Raw genomic sequence first — 22,313 nt, forward strand, 5'->3', positions numbered from 1 at the left:
TATTGTGCCCAGTTGCTCAAAATAAATTGCTTTGTAGAGATATTCATGGCAGTGGGGCAGTAATAGATAAATCAATTCCCTCTTTCTTCTTCCTACTATTCTCCCCACCTTTGGAGTCACTGAGAGATGAAGTCATTATTCTATTGACTTTGCTTTGAACAAAAATTCAGCAAATGCTTCCTAAAGCTAATTCAGCTGATGAAAGGAATCAGTTAAAACATTTTTCTATTTCCTATTGCAGCCTTTCTGATATCCATTAGATATCATTAACATGAAAAATATAACACAATTGACCACAATATAACAACTGCACATGACTAGTAGCCAAGGACAACAAAATGAGATATGCATTCCCACTTGTGTGACAACAGAAATGGAATAGCCATCTCCAACCAAGTAAAATAATGCCAACAGGAATTATTTTAATTGGCCTTGCACCAAGATGCACATCGTTATGTGATAATAATCATTATTAATTTGTAAGAACAGATTACATATAGGAATGAACATAAAGTCAAAAGATTATTTGAAACCTATTTTTCCAAGAAATAAAAAATTGATTGATTTGGTTCTTAAGTAACTTCTAGAAAAATAGGTCAGCTTGGGTCAAGAAGGCTAATGCCTTCAGATGTGTATTGGATTTCAATCCTCATATTTACTTCCACGTCCTGCATGGCAGAAGCTCATTCCAGAAAGGTCAAAGGTGATTTTGGCGGGATCTCTTTGGACTCTGGAGAGTTTGATTTGGCCTAGGAGGCAGGGATTGGTTTGGCTGCAACTGACAGGGCTGTTACTTCCTCATCTTTGGAGGTAGAGTAACTAGGAATGCTTATTGAAGGTAGTTGAGGGGATTTTGCTATGTCTGACTATTGTAATGCTCTCTGACTTTGAAGACAAACTAGAACCTTCAACTAGTGGGAAATGTGGGCACACAGAGATCCACACCCACAAAAACTTGTCGGTTGGCTTCTATGGAGGAGGTTGTTTGCATGTACCATGCTGTCTCCTCTACTGAAATGAATGCCGGAGCCTGTAGAAGCAGGATCTATTTGCACACATGGCTCGTTTGGAAAATATACCCGATATGAAGCAAAGTTATAGGGGTGGGGATGGGAAGGAAAGAAGGGAGGGACGTTGAGGGGGGTTTTTGTTTTGTGTGCATGTACAGACTTGCCCAACCCACAAAGAAAGAGGATTAGGGCTCAAAGACCAGGTAAATATAGGTAGCTGTAAAATCAGCACAGTGTGAGGGATGGCACACATGAGCTTACAATTCTTTTTGATACAGAGTGAATTTATTAATACTTTGCTCTTCTTAAGCTTAAGACTTGTTTTTCTTTTTGTCTTCTTTAAAGTCCAAGAATAAATATTGCAGTCTTGTGGATTGGGACCTTAACTTGTAATTTCGTTTCCCTGAGTACTGAAATCAACAGGTGTCAACATCTAGAAAAAATCTCATTGCCTCTTACCTGGGCTGGCTGGTAAAATTCCAGATGATAAAATGGACGTTTCCTTTTTAAAAAAAACAGAGAGAGAGAGAGAGAAACAGATGCATCATCATGAATGAGTTTCTTGCAAACTTAACACTGAAAATTTTCACCTGATAAACTGTTCTCAAAACTATTTTCAACCATGTTAATCGTGTTGATAAAAGTTCCAAGGAACTGCCTAAGAAATTCACCTTGTTTACGTGAGCTCAAATCCTGTCAGTCCAGCTCTCAATATTGCTTGTGAATAATTTTACAAGTACATTTGAAATGATAAATCCTTTATGCATATGTAAATGATTATATATATGCAACAGATGAACACTTTATGCTGAAATTGACCTCCATATGAACTAGAAGATAATCACTATTAAATTAAAAAAAAATCAGTCCTAACTATAGGAATCCAGCAGAACTTAACTCTGCCTTGAGTTAAGCAGGCATAACTTACTCCTTTCCCAAACTCTGTCCAGCACTGGGGCTAGTGCTGGCTGAGCTGTCCTGAGCCTGGCAGAGGGAAAACAAGACTTTGACTTACATTATCATTTTTGCTGGTGTAAGTTCAACCACGTTGCTAGGTCACACGGCTGTGCTGAAAGGCGTTTGGAATTGGTGCAAGTCTGCCCCTGTCCTGTCCTACCCCAGCATTGCTGCACCCCCAGAACAACCCCATTGGGGGACTTACCATGGTCAGCCAACTTCAGCTGAGCTCCAGGAGGAATTGCCCTGGCTTCCACAAATGTGGAAAAAGCAAGGGATGGGTTTCCATATAATGTGAAGAAAGAATCTGGTTTGTCTTCTCCTCAATGCAGCAAAAGCAGGGGCCGAGGAGGAGCAAATCAGGCATTATTGATCAGCATGCACCAGCAGGCTGTTCATTCAACATGAAACTACAATATCTTTTAACAAGGGGCTAGTAGAGAGAGGCCCCCTTTGGCATTGGCCCCTTGGCTGCAGAGTGCTATCCCCAGAGAGGCTCACTTATTTTAGAGTTTTTTTGTGGCAGGCACAAACCTTTTTAATTTCTTTAAATTAATCTTAAATCTTTTAAATTCTGTTGAAGCCTGATGTTTTATGCTTCTGTAAGTGACCGATGCATTTTAATAGTTTATTGACATTGCAAGCTGCCCAAGAAAGTTGTTATCATGAGATACAGAAATGTCATGAATAAATCAATCCCACTAGCCACTAACCCCTGCTGCTGGAAAGTTCAGGACACCACTGAATTTCTTGGTTTATGGTTACATGCAGACCAGCGCACTGCAAGTAGGCCCACACTGCTAAATGGAGAGAAAGCAAGCCTAGTATATATTTCTGTATTGTCTCAGCCCTGGAATATGTGCAGCAATAAATAAGTAAGCCTCTGTTGCATGCTTGCTCCCTCATCACTGAGAAACATAAAGCAGCCGCCACACAGCAGATATGAGGGACAAATGACTTGAAGCCAAAGAGTAGGACCAAGTCCTCGTAAGAACAGGAAAATAATTGTGGCATCCCAGCAATCAAAGTTCATCTGTCTAGCATTCTGTTATCAACAGTGACCATTCAGAAATTCCAGGGTGGTTTGCAAGCCAGGTATGATGCAGCAGCTCTCCTATTGCTTTTCCTTAACAACAGGTATTCTGAACATGTGCTGATTTAGAAATCACGCTAAGCACTTAATTTCTAACGTGGCACATTTTCAGAGATACTAGTCCTCCCATTTGCCCATCTCAGGCCTTGGCAAATTCTGAAAGAGGACTGGTCAATTTGCCTAACACTTTTTGCACCACTGCCCTATTATTAGAAAAGCTAAAATTACAGTGGCATCCCAAACTTCCCCCTTCTCAATGGTCTCTGTCTGGAGGCCTTTGGAAGCAACCAGTCAGTCAAGAAGTCGCCAGGAACAGCAGGGGGAAATGACACAAGCAAGACTGTGACAGCTGAGTAAGATCATTATATTTAAAGTTCTTCAGTTATGGTACTTCATATATTCTTAACCAGCACAGTAACTAGACTCTGAATTATATATATGAATGACCCATGATGTTTACTCAAGACTTTATAGTGTACTTGGCCCAACTTTGTTCATGCTCCCCCAACCTGTTGCAATAAACTTTTCACTAGCATAAGTACCATGTTTTGTCTCATTTTCAGGCCACATTCAACCAACCATATTTTCAAGGAGCTAAAATGCCAGCGCAATAAGGCATGATTATATTGTGGAGCTGCTCACCTAAAGATTTTGCAGAGACAAAGAACTGAATCACTTTTGTTTAAAAGGATGAAACTTTCCACTTGCACATCTAGATATAGCAAGTGGTACGATAACACTAATGCCTTGGGCTAGGGGCCCGATGGCTCCCAGGCAGCATGCAATGCTTGGCCCAATTTCAAAGTCAAGGTGGCATAGAGAGAGAAAGAGCTATAAAATGCTGCAAATACCGCTCATTTTTGGCTCTGGCTTGGCCCACCATCAGTTATAGCCCTTGACTGGCTTTTCCAGAGGGTAATAGAATCATAGCACCATATGGCGCCAAGGATAAAAAAAGTAGAAATCTGCCCAAAGACTTGCTCCGACCATAACGCGGTGAAGATGGAGATGAAACTAACATCAACTGGATCCTTTAGATGGAGAATGAATGACACCCTATTCAGAGATGAAGAGATCTATAAGAAGGCCCAAAAAACACTGAAAGATTACTTTGAGATAAATTTAAGAACAGAAACGGAAAAAAGAATAATTTGGGACGCAAGCAAGGCCGTGATACGAGGTTTCCTAATACAACAGAATTCTATAAAGAGGAAAAAACAGAATGAGAGGAAAGAAAAATTTTTGGAAAAGATGAAAGAAGGTGAAAAGAAATTGAGGTCTAAACCAAAGTCTCATGAGATTTTGAGAGAAATAAAGTAATATCAGAAGCAATACATGGAACTGATGAATCAAGAGATAGAATGGAAAATAAAGCAAATGAGACAAAAGACATTTGAATCAGCGGATAAATGTGGGAAACTTCTATCATGGCAACTGAAAAAGAGGCAAAAAATGAACACTGTGACAAGTTTAGAAGTGGACGGAAAAATCATCTCCAAACCAAACGAGATAAGTAATTGTTTTCAAAGTTTTTTTAGGAAATTATATGCACAAGGGCCAATTAACGAACAAGAAATAGAAGAATTTATTAAGAAGTATGGACTGCCAAAAATTTCAGAGCAAAGTAAAACGATCTTGAATGAGAAAATAACAGGACAAGAGATAGAGGGTGCCATCCAGAATATGCAATTGGGAAAATCTCCAGGACCAGATGGTTTGACCGCCAGATATTATAAAGCGCTGAAGGAATGGCTAATACAACCATTGAAAGAAGTTTGTAATGAAATTTTAGAGGGGAAAAAGGCACCCGAATCGTGGAAAGAAGCTTTCATCTCACTTATACCGAAAACTGAGAATGAAAAGAACCAGGTTAAAAACTACCGCCCCATATCATTACTTAATGTGGATTACAAAATTTTTGCAGACATTTTGGCAAAACGATTAAAGAGAGTGTTGTTAGGGGAGATTCATAAAGACCAAGCTGGCTTTCTTCCGGGGAGACATATGTCAGATAATGTGAGGAACATTATAGATATTTTGGAAATGTTAGAAGTGGACATTAATAGGAAGGCTGTTTTAATTTTTGTGGACGCGGAGAAAGCTTTTGACAATATTTGCTGGAGTTTTATGAAGAAAAATCTCCAAGGAATGGGGGTAGGCCAAGGTTTCGAAAATGGTATAGGTGCGATATATTCTAAACAAAGAGCAAAGTTAATTGTAAATAATGTGGTTACAGAAGAAATATCTATAGAAAAAGGTACACGACAAGGATGCGCAATATCCCCTTTACTTTTTATATCAGTCCTGGAGGTTTTGTTAAATATGATTAGAGGGGACCAGCTGGTTAAAGGAGTTCAGGTCGGAGCTAGACATTACAAATTAAGGGCATTTGCAGATGACCTAGTATTGACTTTGCAACAGCCAGACACTAATACCAAAAGAGTATTAGAACTAATTGAGATATTTGGTCAAGTGGCAGGATTTAAATTGAACAAACAGAAGACGAAAGTGTTGGAGAAAAATTTTACAATGGCTGAAAAAGAGAAGTTTCAGAGGGAAACAGGTTTAGTGATAACGAAAAAAGTGAAATACCTGGGGGTAAATCTAACATCTAAGAATGTGAATTTATTTAAGGACAATTATGATAAATGCTGGACAGAGGTAAAGAAAGATCTAGATATATGGTCAAGGCTGAGACTTTCCTTGTTAGGCCGAATTGCTGTTATTAAGATGAATGTGTTGCCTAGAATGTTATTTTTATTCCAAACGTTGCAGATTTTGGACAAGATGGACTGTTTCAAGAAGTGGCAGAAAGACATATCTAAATTTGTCTGGCAGGGCAAAAAGCCCAGAATAAAATATAAGATCTTAACTGATGCAAAAGAAAGAGGGGGGTTTGCCCTGCCGGACTTAAGACTCTATTATGAATCGGCAGCTTTTTGCTGGTTGAAACAATGGCTGCTTCTTGAGAATACAGACATTTTGGATTTGGAAGGGTTCGACATTAGATTTGGTTGGCATGCATATTTATGGTATGACAAGGTAAAAGTACATAAGGGCTTTAAAAATCATATTGTTAGAAAAGCATTATACAATGTTTGGATGCGGTATAAAGATTTGTTAGAAAGTAAAACTCCCAGGTGGTTGTCACCAATGGAAGCTAAAGAGGTGAAAAAGCTTAATATGGAGTCTAAATGGCCAAAATATTGTGAAATTTTAGAACAAGATGGTGAAAAAGTTAAATTACAGAGTTATGAGAAATTAAAGTCTAAAGTACGAGATTGGTTGCATTATCATCAGATAAATGAGGTATTTAAACAGGACAGGAAAATAGGCTTCCAGAAGGAGAGGTCCAAACTAGAAACAGAATTGTTAGAACCCAGTACTAAGAACTTGTCAAGAATGTACAATTTGCTGTTGAAATGGAATACACAGGATGAAACGGTGAAATCAGCTATGATTAAATGGGCACAAGACATCGGTCATGACATTATGTTTGCTGACTGGGAACAGTTATGGACCACCGGTGTTAAATTTACGGCATGTAATGCCTTAAAAGAAAACATAATGAAAATGATTTATAGGTGGTACATGACCCCAGCCAAGCTTGCAAAAATTTACCATTTGCCCAATAATAAATGCTGGAAGTGTAATGAGACTGAAGGTACTTTTTATCACCTTTGGTGGACCTGCCCGAGGATTAAGGCCTTTTGGGAAATGATCTATAATGAAATTAAGAAAGTCCTAAAGCGGACGTTTTCTAAGAAACCTGAGGCTTTTCTCCTGGGTATGGTCGGCCAGTTGGTGTTAAAGAAGGATAGGACGTTTTTTATGTATGCGACTACAGCAGCAAGAATTCTTCTCGCAAAGTATTGGAAGACACAAGAACTACCTACTCTGGAAGAATGGCAGACGAAGGTGATTGAATATATGGGACTGGCAGAGATGACCGGCAGAATTCGTGACCAGGGGAAAGAGACAGTGGAAGAAGACTGGAAGAAATTCAAGATATATCTTAAAAATTATTGTAAAATTGAGGAGTGCTAGATGTCAGGGAATAAGAAATAGAGAATTGCAGCTGTAACTAATAAGTTAAAGAAAAAGGATTGTAATGAAAGTGAATTAAATAATTAATTATTGAGAGTTGCTAAAGAAATGTAAAAAATAAGGATGCAGTAAAAGGGAGGTGCGGGGAAGTCGGAGAAATAAGGTGTATGAAAACAAGATAACGGAATTATACATGTTTATATGTTTGTATGTTTTTAGTTTGTTTATTGTTTGTTTTTAATTATGTGTTTGGAAAACAAATAAAAATTTATTTATTTTTTAAAAAATAGAATCATAGCACCAGAGTTGGAAGGAACCCCCAAGGGACCCATAGAATGCAGGAATCCTGCCCACAGCTGTCGCTGGGTAAACTCAAACCACCAACCTTCTGGTTAACAGGGAGACACACTGACCTATTGCATCACTGACCAGTGGGGGAGTTTCATGCTCCGGCACCAGGGTCGGAGAGCAGACAGGGGTGTGGCCGGCGCGCATCCCAGGGGCATGGTGCACTGCCCAGAGAGGCATGATGTGTGTCCTGGGGAGATGGCATGATGCCTGCGGGGGCGTGGCGCCCAGAGCAGATGCGGGGGGCAGCTGCGATGGCACCCCACTGGGATCGTGCTGCCGGGGGCAGTGGGCTCCCCCCGCACTCCTCTTCCTCTGCCAGTGCCATTGACCCAAAAGGTTCCCACTCCTGGACTAGGGACATTCTTCAGTTGAATTACGAGCTGGCTGGCAGGAACCATATCCTAAGACAGGCCATCTCAGAATGGCCCAACACAATTTATTTTAATAAAAGTCTGAACAAATGTTCAGTTATTTCTGATGGAACAAACTGATTTCTCCTACAGACTTAATAGTTGTCTTCAGGAACATTTGGCCCTCCAAAATGGTAAAAGAATCATTGGCACTTGTCTGTCTCAATCGACAGTGGAGCGCACCTCCAGGGGTGAAGCCAAACAACTGTGTTAGCAGCACTAAAGTCACCGCTCTGGGGCACAAGCCCAGGCAGTGTGTATGACTGCTCAGATGACATGACCAAAGGCAAGTAGAGCAATTTATTTGTTCCCAGCTTGGAGAGGCGTACAAGGTGCCCCCCAACCATCTTAGAGGCTCCACATAGTCCTGGGACTACGTATGAAGGCTAAAGCTCAGCAAACCTGGGCTGGTCAATGTCTGCATGGAAAATCACCCAGTAACCTTAAGCACGACACCCTGAATTCAATGGAACAAAAGGTTGGATATAAATGTAATGAATAAAATAACATTTACCTGTTGTTGTTAATGTTTTCCTGACGGTAACTGATTTCAGCTACCATTGGCACATATATAGTAGCATTTATCCACCCATAAAATGCACACAATTCTACAAACAAGACCAGCATGTGCTCAGAACAATGATTTACCTTTAGCCCTCCACAGACCGGGCAAGGTGAAAAGAAAGCTCGAGTTGTCCCAGAAGGAGAGCTACACAGTTCACACGGGCTGCTGGAGACCCCAATGAATGCTGCCACATCAGTACTTCTAGAATCTAACAATTGTGTTTGCTGTCTTATATGTGACCACCTTGAAACAAAATCTGTGCTTGCCTCAAGCGATGAGTCTTTGGCATGTTCCTGGGGGAGTGCTGCTTGCATGCCCCCTTCCCCTCTGTGCTCAGGAGAAGCTTGTGCTTCCAGATGTGGCAATGGCAGTTTGAGGTCACTAATTTCTTGAGACGATTCACCCTTGGGTAATGAGGAATCTGCACTTGAACTTTGTGTGTCTTTAGCAGCTACCTGTAGCAAACTCCTGGGTGTGTCATAGGCGTGTCGAAGGGAACTGGGAACCTGGTACCCCAGGCCAGGGCTCCTCAAGTGATCACCTGGTGGGCAAGTGCATATATTCTGGTCTGAAGGGAGGTTCAGCGGCAAACTCAACAATGATCCAAATTCATCACCACGGCAAATGTCCAGGCTCCCAGCATATGAGGAAAAACTTCCTGAGTAAGAAGAATGACTTCCTGTAGCTATCCCACTATCAGAAGAACTTTGGCGGCCTATTTCTTGCAGCTGTCTGGATCGAAGAAGCTTAGGAGGTGGTTTGGTGATGCTGCGGACACCTTCTGAATGGGCCTTCTCCTCTCCAAGATGAATTCCCTTTGCTGCAGGCAATCCATGACTTTCTTGAGAAGTACTGGCTGAAGACTGGTCTGCCCAAATAGTCAATCTGCTCCCAATGCTAGCATCAGAATGGCTTGTGTCCGAAGATGAACTTGATAAGCTTCTGTCATCACCTAGGTTGAAAGAAAGGAGATTGGTGATTCAAGTGGAAATGGCTGCACTATAAAGATGATAGCTGGGTTATCAGCCATACTTCTGACTTTGACAGTTCAGGGAGCCCTAGACCACTACATCTGTGAGGGGAGAAACAATTTAGAGAAACCATGTCCCTTGGCTGCATTAGGGATTTTTGGTGGGAAACTTCCTAGTGCAGCCAATTCCAGAACGGGACCCTGTCAGCATTATCCAGCTGATTGACATTGACAAGGAGCCCCACGTGCAAAGGAACCGCCAGAAGCTCACACAAAGCTTCCAGTTGTCCCTTTGAAGTCCTGTCTCCACCTGCCCCACCCCAACATCACATGTGACATCAGGTGTGGACCAAATTATGACTCATGCCAAACCTAATTAGGCCACTAAGCCAGAGGTACCCCACAACTGCTACAGGAGAATGAAGAACAGCAAATATACCCAATGACAAATTTCATTCCATCATCTCTCTAGTCTAAAGCCATGGCCTAGATGTGACTTTAGCTTTAGCTATTTTGAGGAGTCTAAGGGCTCGTCTCAGGGACACAGGTGGTGCTTTGGTTTAAACCACTGAGCCTCTTGGGCTTGCCAATCAGAAGGTTGGCGGTTCGAATCCCCGCAACAGGGTGAGCTCCCATTGCTTGGTCCCAGCTCCTGCCAACCTAGCAGTTCAAAAGCACACCAGTGCAAGTAGATAAATAGGTAGCGCTCCGGCGGGAAGGTAAATGGTGTTTCCTTGCACTGCTCTGGTTTCAGTGTTCCGTTGCGCCAGAAGCAGCTTAGTCATGCTGGCCACATGACCCGGAAAAACTGTCTGCGGACAAATGCTCGCTCCATCAGCCTGTAAATCGAGATGAGCGCCACAACCCCAGAGTCATCTGCGACTGGACGTAACTGTCAGGGGTCCTTTACCTTTACCTTTTAAGGGCTCATCCGCACTTCTGCTTGTGTGATGCCTAGAAAACACAGGTCCCGAGGGCTTTCACCCTTGCCCTGCTGCTCCTTTCCAAAGTAAAACCCGCTCTTGCAAGAGATCAGAACAAATGGCAACCTGGGGAAAACCCAAATTGCCATTTGCTCTGACTGAGTGCTTTCCATGGGGGAAAGCTGCGGGGAAGAGGAAGTGTGGAAAAGCCCTTTATCAGGTAAGGGGACACCACTTGAGGGCACATTCACCTCCTGGCCAGTGTCTAGGGGCTTGAAAGCCTGCAGTGGGTGAGATCAAAGAGACAGAAACACCCCATGGAGAGTCCTCTCTTTTTCCAATAGCACAGAAACATGGTGACCTGCCCACGAGGAAAGACAGCAACCCCCTCCTCTGTGGGCAGCCATGACCCCCTTTCCCACTTGTTCTTGCAAATCAGTGGAGCAGCAGCAGGCGGGGAGACATCACAAACAGGGGCGGTGGAAATTTCATGCCTCCCACAATCTGGTACTGCTGCTCAAGGGGAAATGGCTTACAGAAGGCGAGGGGCCTCAGAGGGTGTGGGGCCCGGGAGAAGTGGTTGGCGAGTCAGCTGGAGAGGCCTTGTGGCCCACGTGCCACCACCCCTTATGTCAGAGGCCTGAGAAAACAGGATCAAATGCACAGGTGGATGATGTACTTTGTCCTTACCTGCACTCCCATGATAACTTGTATGGGACAGAAGGCTGAGTCGTTTCTCTAACTGCAAAGCTTCATGGGCCACTCTCTCTTCCGTGCATGCAGGATTTATGCTGGGGTCTTTAAAAAATCAAAACCAAAGTGACAAATCACAACTGAGGCCTAGCTGTAAAAAAAAAAATTGCTTCCACTTTAATAGTCTAAGTAGAGCACCTGGAGGAAGCTTCAAGGCTGCCTGCGAACCTTAAACATGAGCACTTTGTTGCTTTATAGTCAAGAGGGTTCAGGTACTGGAGTTCTGTTCTTTCCTGCCACCCAAAATCTTTACATATAGCATCAGAAGGGGAGGTTTTTAATATCAGCTGCTAATAACTCCCTCCAGGAGTGGTACCTCGGGTTACAGACGCTTCAGGTTACAGACGCTTCAGGTTACAGACTCTGCTAACCCAGAAATAGTACCTTGGGTTAAGAACTTTGCTTCAGAATGAGAACAGAAATTGTGCGGCGGCAGCAGTCAGAGGCCCCATTAGCTAAAATGGTACCTCAGGTTAAGAACAGTTTCAGGTTAATTACAGACATCCAGAACGAATTAAGTTCTTAACCCGAGGTACCACTGTAAAATGATAAATTCATAATTCCTTCTTGGCAAACAATACTTGTTCTTCCATTCTCCAATCAAGAATTTCAGTAATTATTACAGTTAATACATTTGTAAAAAGATATTTGAATAGCTAGACATCAATGCTATTTTCACCATTTATCAGATATTACTTTCCCTTCAGTGACAACCATCTGGTAGGACGCACAAATTTTAATCTAGGTTGTTGAAGACCACACAGTGATTTCTTGAACCACTTAGAAGTGTAAGTGTTAATGTTCTAAATATTTAACAGCTGAAATCCTATGCACACCTATCAGAAAGTGCGCCCAATTGAGCCTACTAGGATTTACAGCTGAGTCAACACTTGTAGAATTGGCCTGTAAATCATGTTTCTTCAAGGTTTGTCTCATTCTATGAGATACAACTGAACTAATGATGCTTGGACTAAAAACTTGGGGCGCTAATAATGTATTCATGTATTTCAAACTACACAATATGATTGTTTCCTTCTAACCAACCAGTTGTTGTTGGCATCCATCGGTCTCGAGAGACAATGGAGTCTGCCTCCAGGGGTGAACAGCACCGGCCCACCGTGGGTCTCTTCTTCTCAATCCACCAGAGCCTGTCTTTGCGTTAACAGCACCAAAGTGACCTCCAAAGGGTGCAAGAATGGGCAGTGTGTCTGGAGGTCCTGGGCTGCCCAGACAACAATGTCCCCCCGGCCTCACTGAGGTGGTCCAAAGAAAAGAAAAGCAATATGTTTGGCATCAGCTTGGCTGCAGGAGTTGCTGGAAGGAGTGTACAAGGCTCCATCCAACCATCTTAGGGACTCCACTCTGGATTTGTCTAGGGTTTACTCCTGAGACTTTTCTTCTCCCAAAGATATTCCAAAAGGCAGCGGAGGTTTAGGGTCAGTTTTGCCTCTCCTAGATGGGCTACCTTCCCAGGTTGAGCCCCATCTGTCTTTACTTCGCTTGACAGCATGGGTAGAAACTGCCTTCATGACCACTGGCCCACCGTGGGTCTCTTCTGCTCAATCCACCAGAGCCTGTCTTCACATGCAGGGCAAGTCCCTAACTCACCAAGGATTTAAGATCCATTGGCTACCCTCACATGGTTTAGCCTGCCAGTCAGCCGTTCTCAGGGTGTAGCACCACTCTATTCTGCCTTGGTCAGACCACACCTGGAGTACTGTGCCCAGTTCTGGTCATCACAATTTAAGAAGGATATTGACAAGCTAGAACATGTGCAGAGGAGAGTGACCAAGATAATCAAGGGTCTGGAAACCAAGACTGATGAGGAAAGGTTGAGGGAGTTGGGTATGTCCCATGGAAGATGAAGCAAGCTTGTTTTCTTCTGCTCTGGATGGTAGGACTCAAACCAATGGCTTCATGTTACAAGAAAGGAGATGCCAACTAAACATCGGGATGAACTTTCTCACAGTAAGAGCTTTTTGACAGTGGAATGGACTTCTTTAAAATGTGGTGGACTCTCCTTGGAGGTTTACAAGGAGAGGATAGATGGTCATCTGTTGTAGTTGAGATTCCTGCATTGAAGGCATTAGACCAGTTGCCACTTGAGTCCCTTCCAACTCTACAATTCTATGATCCTTTAAAACCTTAATAAATATTATTTTTTAAAAAATACAATTCTATGATCCTATGATTCACCTGATACTAAACTGAACTAATAGCAATGCTCTTGATGGTTGCCTAGCAAGGAAAATTTTTACTTTCAAAATTAATTACCTGGCAACTTCCAATTATGTCAAAGTTTAACAAGTTAATTTTCAGAGTAGTGTGATGCAACTCAACTCAACATCTCAAATTAAAGTTGGGTCCCCCTCTAGCTTTTTAACATTTATAAACATTTATGCAACTATATGGGACGCAGGTGGTGCTATGGTCTAAACCACAGAGCCTAGGGCTTGCCGATCAGAAGGTTAGTGGTTCGAATCCCCGCCATGGGGTGAGCTCCCATTGCTCGGTCCCAGCTCCTGCCAACCTAGCAGTTCGAAAGCACACCAAAAAGTGCAAGCAGATAAACAGGTACCGCTCCGGCGGGAAGGTAAACAACGTTTCCATGCACTGCTCTGGTTTCGCCAGAAGCAGCTTAGTCATGCTGGCCACATGACCTGGGAAAACGGTCTGCAGACAAACGTCGCCTCTCTCGGCCAGTAAAACGAGATGAGCACTGCAACCCCAGAGTCATTCGCGACTGGACTTAACTGTCAGGGGTCTCTTTACCTATGCAACTATATATATACCTTTTATTTAGACAATCCAAGGAAAAATGTACATGTAATTGTATTTTGATGTTTAATGATGACAAACATTTTATGCATCCAGAACCTCTTATTCCAATCAAAGTGAAATATATTATACTAGCTAAACTCCCTTGTTACATGGTTATGCACAGTGCTATTTTTCTAGAAAAAGAGGTGCCAGAACTCACTATAAATGCATCCCTTGTTCTAATATAACGGCAATGGCGCCTACCTGGGAGGTGCTGGAACTGAGCTCCGGCTGAAAAAGCGTGCTAGTTATGCTATACATCCAAAACTAACCTGGCAGGACTGGACGTAGACCAAAAGGGCCTTTCATTGGAGAGATGCCATGAACAATGCAATCAAAGAGAAAGCTGATCTTTTCTCCTTCCGTGCAAGATAAAAAAAACACACCAGCCCCTGAAAGAAAGCAAAACATTTAGGACAATTTTAAATCTGGATGAAGGACACATTGGCATATTTATGCAACATCAAAAGAACCTAAGGAGCAATCTATATGCTATGCTGGCTATAGCATTGCTTCCAGAAAGGTCTTATCCTTAAGCGGTCACATTTCAGAGGTTCTTAACCTGTGTACCGTCCGGCGTTTCTGTACTAGACCTGAGCACTATAATAATATGGACTTGTGGTTGCTGTTTTGGTCAAATTCCTGAACCAGAGAGGAAGAGGTGCTATCTTGTGCCACATTGTGAACTTTTGTTTGTGAAGGGCAACACATTATCGGGCTCGTGTCTTAGTGGATAATTAAATATAGCAAAAACCACATAGTTGCAGAAGGCTTTTTTTTAACAGTGGTTTCGACACAATGAAACAAGAACCCGATCTTCTATCAAACATTTTGAATATATTATTACAGTCTAGAATGAATAGTGATCAAATGCTTTCAAAATGAAACTTTAACTGCCTTTCCTTTTTAAATATTATTTTACTACTTATTTTTTTCCTAGAAATAAGCCAAAAAGTATTTTTTATTATTTCATTGACAAAAATGATTCTTAATTTTTCAGTCTGTTTAAAGTATCCCCCCTGAAACATTATCTAATATTTGTCCACATTCTAGACATGGGAATAAAGTGAGTGAAATTTGGATATTAAGGCTCCAGGAAACCACACAATCCCTAAAATAGTCCACAGGGTTAGCTCCCAAATCCTGTAATAAACTGACATGGCTGGTTCACAGCTGTTTCAAATGGGGTATTTTTATTAGGAAACATTTTAATGACAGGGAGACAAAATTCTTTTGCAGGGGAGTTGTTTCCTCCCCCCCCCCCAACACCTGTTCTGAGGTGAATTTTGGAAAATTCGAACTCATAAAAATAGCTGCCTCCTTTGCTACTCACTAGGGGGAGCCATTATAGTGGACAGCAGTTGAATATCCACTAAAAAAAAAACATTTTTTACAGAGTAAGCATATTGTTCTTCCAACAGCTCAATTTAAAATTTCTTTTTTAAAAAACTTGGACATCCCTTTGAAAAAAACCATTTCTTCCTTTTAAAAAATTACCTTGCAAAACCCAAAATATGCTTTATTTAAAAATAGACTCAACAGTTTGTGAGTTTGCTAATAAATCAGCAAAATCAATCACTGAATCAAACTTAAACAAAGCTGGAGAGGCAATTGAAGTTAACTGGGTAAATGTCACAATTTTGAGTCAAATCATTATTTCTCTACAAGGAAGATGGAAGGCTTTCAGAAAGTGTATAAAAGAGATTCTCCAAGCTTATTCTGACAATTTTTGAGAATGCACAGCTCCCTTGCTCCCAAAGGGACTACAAAATTCCCTGGTGCCTAAACATTCAGTTGGGGGGGGGCATTTGCATAGGTCTGTTTGAACTGTGATTAACATAAAAAATGGGAAAATAGCAGAACACTATTTTGATTGTGTGTGAGAGAGACAGGAGTGAGGGAGAGGGAGAGAGAGATTTGCTTAGCTGTATTGAAAGGTTCATCCATATTCATATTTCAACACAAAAATCAAACCTCACAAAAATTCAGTTTACCTCTAATTTATTGATGTCTACAATGCCCTATGAATGCCCTACATTACTTGACAGAATAATGTTTTTCCAGTTCTTGGAAGAGAAATCACGTATCCAAGACACATTCCTATCCTCTCTCAGCTCATGTCCAATTTGGACAGTGTGTTGTATTTGCTTAATGACAACTGAATACATTCTCCTATCACTGGGTCAGCATTAAAAATCCTTTAGGGCTAGCTATGCAAGACAAAATAATCCTGAAGACCGTTCTGGTCTGCAAAAATTATTGACACAACCCAAGTGTTAGAACATGGGGAGGCAAACTAAGGCCCAGGGGCCGAATCTGGCCCAATCGGCTTCTCAATGCGGCCCGTGGACGGTCTGGGAATCAGTGTGTTTTTACATGAGTAGAATGTGTGCTTTTATTTAAAATGCATTTCTGGGTTATTTGTAGGGCCTGCCTGGTGTTTTTACATAAGTAGAAGGTCAGTGGTTTGAATCCCCATGACGGGGTGAGCTCCCGTTGCTCGGTCCCTGCTCCTAGCTCCTGCTCCTGCTCCTGAGTCCCAACCTAGCTGTCAGGGAACTGCCATCAGAGCCAAAGGGTGGAGGTAAGGCTCTCCAATGACGCTGGAGAGGGAACCAGCAAGGAGAGAGGGGAAGCTTCCGCTGGGGAAGGAGATAGGTGTGACGCCAGGAAGAAAGGGGAGGTTGAGGGAGCTTTGGAGGGAGGGCTTCGAGACTGTTCCAGCGAAACCAGCCGGGAGAGAACAGAGCCTCCGCTTGGGACGCCCACTCTGCGCAGAAAGCTTCCGCGCAGGGAGGCTAGGCGGAGACTTGGTGTCAAAGAGCTTTTATGTTGGAAGAAGTTCAGGAAACGCCCACTGACGGATTCTGCCAGTGATTGAGACAGCCACGGAGTATGGGCTGTCCAGCCGGGGGAAAGTTTTGACCAAACTACTCAGCTTGGAGCAGTTTGCGGCTTACGCACAAGCAACCCCAAACCCCATTACACTAGCAGTTCAAAAGCACATCAAAGTGCAAGTAGATAAATAGATACCGCTCCGGCAGGAAGGTAAACGGCGTTTCTGTGCGCTGCTCTGGTTTGCCAGAAGCGGCTTAGTCATGCTGGCCACATGACATGGAAAAACTGTCTGTGGACAAACGTCGGCTCCCTTGGTCAGTAAAACAGGATGAGCGCCACAACCCCAGAGTCCGTTCGTGACTGGACTTAGCTGTCAGGGGTTCTTTACCTTTACAGGGTACAAAGGAGAGTTTGAGGAAGAAGTTTAGGACCCTGAATCTGTCTGAGCACTAGGTGCTTTCAGCCCTACCTCTCAGTGGAAAAGTGGAGGCACCTGAAGCAAAGATGCCTGTTTCAGCCCAATGTTCACAAACATCCCCAAGGAAGGTTCAGACAAACTCGGTCCCACATTGAAAGACAAAGTGAAGAGTGTTGTGGGGCTGTGTGGGCTCCTTCCCCTGTGTGTGCAGCCAGCATGTAAAGGGGTTCTGCATCCATACTGATGCAATGATTTCATGTGATCTGCATGTTGAGTGAAGTGGCTCGTCTAATACGAAGATTGGAATGCAGCTATCATTTGGCTTTTGCAATTCCCCAGATTTTGCACTGTAGCTCTCAGCTAAAAATAGATGCCAAAACTGCATTAAAATGTACTTACAAAACTGACTGATCCATCCATCCCTAGATAAATGCATATGGCCCCTCCACATATCAGCTGAAAATGTGTAGAAATTGGGGGTGTTGCTAATACATTCATTATCAAAGGGGCACAGCTAGCCAATGTGACTAAAAGCCTCAGAATGGGGTGGGATATGTCAAGCTGTGCAAATAAACCTCCCCTTTCTGAGAAAAATGCACATACAAACAGTTTCACAGCCCCATGGTTGTTCACAGACATAATAGAACATTATACTTTAGGACCATTTTGCCACTTTATTTGCAGCCCTAATATTTTTAATATATATATTCTTACATAAAGATCCCTACCTGATGAGATGCTATCATTCTACAATTTTCTATATTCAAAAAGCTAATCAAAATTTAAGTGCAGAACACTCACAGAAACCACACCGAGTTCCTCCTTCAAAGACAAATCCATTAGGAACAGCTCCGTAGCGTCGCAGATCTGAGAGTTTCCATTGTCCCATGATAGAGGGTGGGTTATCTTTTGCTAGTACTAGGATATCATTGCAAAAGTGGAGAGTTGCTGGACCACTCTCCAGTTTAGTTCCAGGTGCTACCACAACATGAAACCTGTGAACTATCAGAAGGAGGGGGAAATGAAAGTACAAGGGATTAATTTAATCATTTTGCCAAAAATAATTAAACAGTCAAATGCGCACGAAGACTGGTTTCATTGCCACTAACATAAAAATGTTCATGCTAATCCATGTTCATATAATGATGTTTAGCAAAGGCTACAAGACATAAAATAAAACTTGGTGGTCGTAACCTCTTTTCCTGTAATTTCATTACAATTTTATTTTAATTCTATATTTAAATATATTTTAAATATATATTTAAATATATAACAGCAAAGGGCTGAATATTTTAAGAGCAACTCATTTACTCTGATGGCTCACAGGGAAAACAAAGAACTTCCAACTACAGCCGTACCTCGGGTTACATACGCTTCAGGTTACAGACTCCACTAACCCAGAAATAGTACCTTGGGTTAAGAACTTTGCTTCAGGATGAGAACAGAAATCATGCTCTGGCGGCACGGCGGCAGCAAGAGGCCCCATTAGCTAAAGTGGTGCTTCAGGTTAAGAACAGTTTCAGGTTAAGAACGGACCTCCGGAACAAATTAAGTACTTAACCCGAGGTACCACTGTACTGAAACAAAGACATTAATTTAATGGCAACAAAGAGAAGGCTGCATTTTAACAAGATATGAAGGGGAGGGGAGAGAAAAAGAAAAAGAAGAAGAAGAAGAAGAAGAAGAGGAGGAGAAGGAGGAGTTTGGATTTGATATCCCGCTTTATCACTACCCTAAGGAGTCTCAAAGCGGCTAACATTCTCCTTTTCCTTCCTCCCCCACAACAAACACTCTGTGAGCTGAGAGACTTCAGAGAAGCGTGACTGGCCCAAGGTCACCCAGCAGCTGCATGTGGAGGAGCGGGGACACGAACCCGGTTCACCACATTACGAGTCCACCACTCTTAACCACTACACCACACTGGCTCTCACTTATACTTGAGTCGCAGCTATTCAGAAAATCTGCTCTCCATCAAGTCCATCTAGTGAGTTATCATCTCAGTGGTACAGGGACACTTGCAGGGGAGAAATAAACCAGCAAGAGCGAGGGAAACAACACTCCTCCTGCAGCTTTCCCCCTTACCTAAGCCTACTTCCAGTCTTAGAGTCACAGATGGTTGAAATGACCTAGGGGGCATCTGCATGGGAGAAGTAGGGAGTGGGAATTAAGCATCAATGGGTGGAGATATTGGTTAAGAACCCCAATTTTTCCTTATAACGCAGCTTTCTAGTGTGCTAGCTTCAAGCTCCTGCATACCAGCACTAATATTCAGGTTGATTCGCAATGGTGCGTAAAATGCTGAGACCATCAAGCTTCACGAGACTGACTTTTTAACATGACAGCTATGGATGAAGTGGTCACGACAACAAGACAGGATTGGGGAAACTCTGGTCCTCCATTTCTCCAGATGTTGTTGCACTCCAACTCCCATCAGCCTCAACCAATGATGCGATTTCTAGTCCAATAACATCTGGAGAGCCCCAAGTTCCCAATCTCTGTCCTGAAAGATGCTATAAAAAGCAAAAGAAAAGAGGGACAAGTAGCCAAACTAATTGTAGAAGGCAACCAAGGAGCAGGGAACCATCATATGTTAACAATATCATTGTAAAACTAAAACAACAAGAAGAAGAAGAAGAAGAAGATAAGGGGAAGCATGATTCAACCAAAACAACAACAACAACAACAACAACAACAACAAGATAAGGGGAAGCATGATTCAACCAAAACACAAAGCAAGAGTTGTGTAGTCTCTGAAGCATAGTGGACTCACAATACTTTTGGACCAATGTGGGATGGCTCAGAGCTATGAGATAACTCCATGTTATTCACCTTCACAAAAGCAGAGGTGCATGAATGAATTTTCTGATATGTATAAATGGTCACTGATGCTAGGTTTACAAAGCCCATGGGAGCCAAACAGTTGTTTAGGTTTGCACATAGGCTAGTAAAATTGTTAATGTTTTTTCTTTTCTCTCTGGTCTCAAAGCTAGTATATCACAAAGTACTTCAGAAATTCCCTTATGCACCAAAAACACATTCCTGTACACAATATTTTTGCTTTAACCAAATGAACCATGTGTTTAAAAGAAGCAAACATTACCTTCACCTAAACTGTAGCGAATGCGCAGATCCCAGGCATGCATGGTTTCCTTGTTTTCAAAGCCCAGCATAACAACTTGACTCAAACAGATGATGGCAAGAGTGTGATTCAGACCCTCATAACAAAGCCCAGGATCCAGGCCACAGATGTCTTCCAAAGTCACACTGTTCCTCTCCTTCAGCCCCTTCAGTCGTTCAGATCTTTCCTTGTATACAAGCATAAGCAAGCAATCTGAAAGATGGAAGCCTGTGATCAAATACAAAGTATGGATGCATTGCAACATTTATTCTCATGCTGATCAGAATTTATCCTTAGTATTAACCAGGACTCAATATTTCCTGATCAGATAATATAGATGATAAAGCACCACATGTAAGCACTTATCAGATACAAAAGGAATAATTACAGATACTACGCTAATTCAGGTGTGCAAACATTGCCATGTTCTGCAAAGCCAACTCACCTTGTGGAAAAAATAATTCCACCACTCCACAAGATTATCAATATGAATTTATGGGTTAAAACAAAATCTATGTCCTTATCCTAATGCTATCTTTTGTTAGCTATTCAGAAAATAAATATATATTCTCTATCTCTTCCCAGTTCTGTCACTGTGACTGTTCTGAAGAAAGCAGGAAAGAAATTACCCTCATTTCACATGCTACTACCAAAGCACTAGAATGAGAATAATTATTTATTTCCATATTTTAAATGCACAGGCTTCTTTTTTCAAACGTTCTTATCATGGTATCAGGGGACGGCCATCGGAACAGGGGAGGGAGGCAGGGGGATAGAGAGAGCCTCTGATGCTTCTGAGGAGCAGCTCCTCGTCCAACAGTGAGGAAACCACGAGAGGGAAGGGGGCAGCCAAGCAAAGGGAGGGCTCAAAGATGCTGCTGAGAGCCCAAGCACCTCACCTAGCCCAGCTGGCCAGAAGGCACACATAATGTTTCCGTTGCCCAGCTTACGCAGAGGGGTGAAACGTAAAGAGGGGAGGCAGAGGTTCGGGGTGTCTAAGTTCTTATGTTGGGGGAGAAACCGGAAGGAGCCACTCCCGGAATCTGCAAGTGACTAAGACGGACATGAACTTTGTGGTTCTGCACTGTAAATAGTTTGCACCAATAAAACCTGTAAAAGACAGGTCGGAGTCCTGCCTGGTTACTCACAAGCAACCACCACCCGCACCTGACACATAGTTTATAGACAATATAATAAAATAAGCAATTTAGCATTTAAACAATTAAATGCTCAAAGTCTTGTGGTGTTGTCACTTATAGTCTCTCTGAGTCTTTAGTGTTGACTGAAGACCTGAGAGGACTGGCACTGTGTAGCCTTTTATTCTTCTTAGGCAAGGCTTTCTTCTTTTCATTAGTCACCATGAGGACCTTCTTTAAGGAACTACCAAAGAGCTTCACTCCTGAGAAAAAAGGGCCTACCAAGTGGAAGATGGGATCCACATCTGAGTGATGGAGCTGCTAAAGGACCATATGGGAGAAGCAGCTCCTGTTTCCGCCCTAGCAAATGCTGAGTTACAGCACAATCCTATTCATGTCTACTCAGAAGTAAGTCCGACTGAATTCATTACGACTTATTTTCAGGTAAGTGGGACTAAAGTTGCTTAGTCACTGAGGTCTCAAAACTCTTATTTAAAACCAAGTCAGTGCATTTTCATATGCCAATCTTTGAGGTTTCCCCTATAAGGCAAATCCTTTGAGGCCTCAACCACTGCGTTGTACCCAAGGGTCCTGCATCCTAACCATGTCACTGAGAAGAGGGGAAAGTGTAGTTTGTCACTGAATGGCTTGCCTGCTCCTGAAAATAAGCCAACGGTGAAGTCAAATGGAAGAAAGCCCAAGGGCAAGGGACTGCAACTTTGCAGGTGTCTATTGCCTATTATGCTTGCCCAGCCCTGAGAAGGCAGCAAAGGCAGGAGAGAAAAATGGGAGTAAAAACAGAAAGGCTATAAGGAATTGTACCTCCTTTTGATAGAATCACAGAGTTGTAAGGGACCCCCAAGGATCATCTAGTCCAACCACCTGCAAATAATCCTTGACAGAT

At 42.4% G+C, this 22,313-nt stretch overlaps 1 protein-coding gene across 3 annotated transcripts in view; it reads right to left on the bottom strand.

Annotated features, from left to right (window-relative positions):
- The window catches only part of DOK7 (docking protein 7), a 44,122-nt gene that overhangs the window by 18,722 nt on the left and 3,087 nt on the right, over positions 1–22,313 (bottom strand). For all 3 annotated transcript variants that reach the window (XM_081876274.1, XM_081876272.1, XM_081876273.1), the window contains exons 3-8: positions 20,256–20,486; positions 17,957–18,157; positions 14,172–14,291; positions 11,017–11,124; positions 8,517–9,385; positions 1,470–1,512 (exon numbers count right to left, since the gene is read on the bottom strand). In XM_081876274.1, coding sequence (XP_081732400.1) covers positions 1,470–1,512; positions 8,517–9,385; positions 11,017–11,124; positions 14,172–14,291; positions 17,957–18,157; positions 20,256–20,486 — 1,572 coding nt within the window. The remainder of the gene's footprint in view (positions 1–1,469; positions 1,513–8,516; positions 9,386–11,016; positions 11,125–14,171; positions 14,292–17,956; positions 18,158–20,255; positions 20,487–22,313) is intronic.

Source organism: Podarcis erhardii (assembly GCF_964252035.2).
Source record: "Podarcis erhardii genome assembly, chromosome: 9".
Classification (NCBI taxonomy): Eukaryota; Metazoa; Chordata; class Lepidosauria; order Squamata; family Lacertidae; genus Podarcis; species Podarcis erhardii.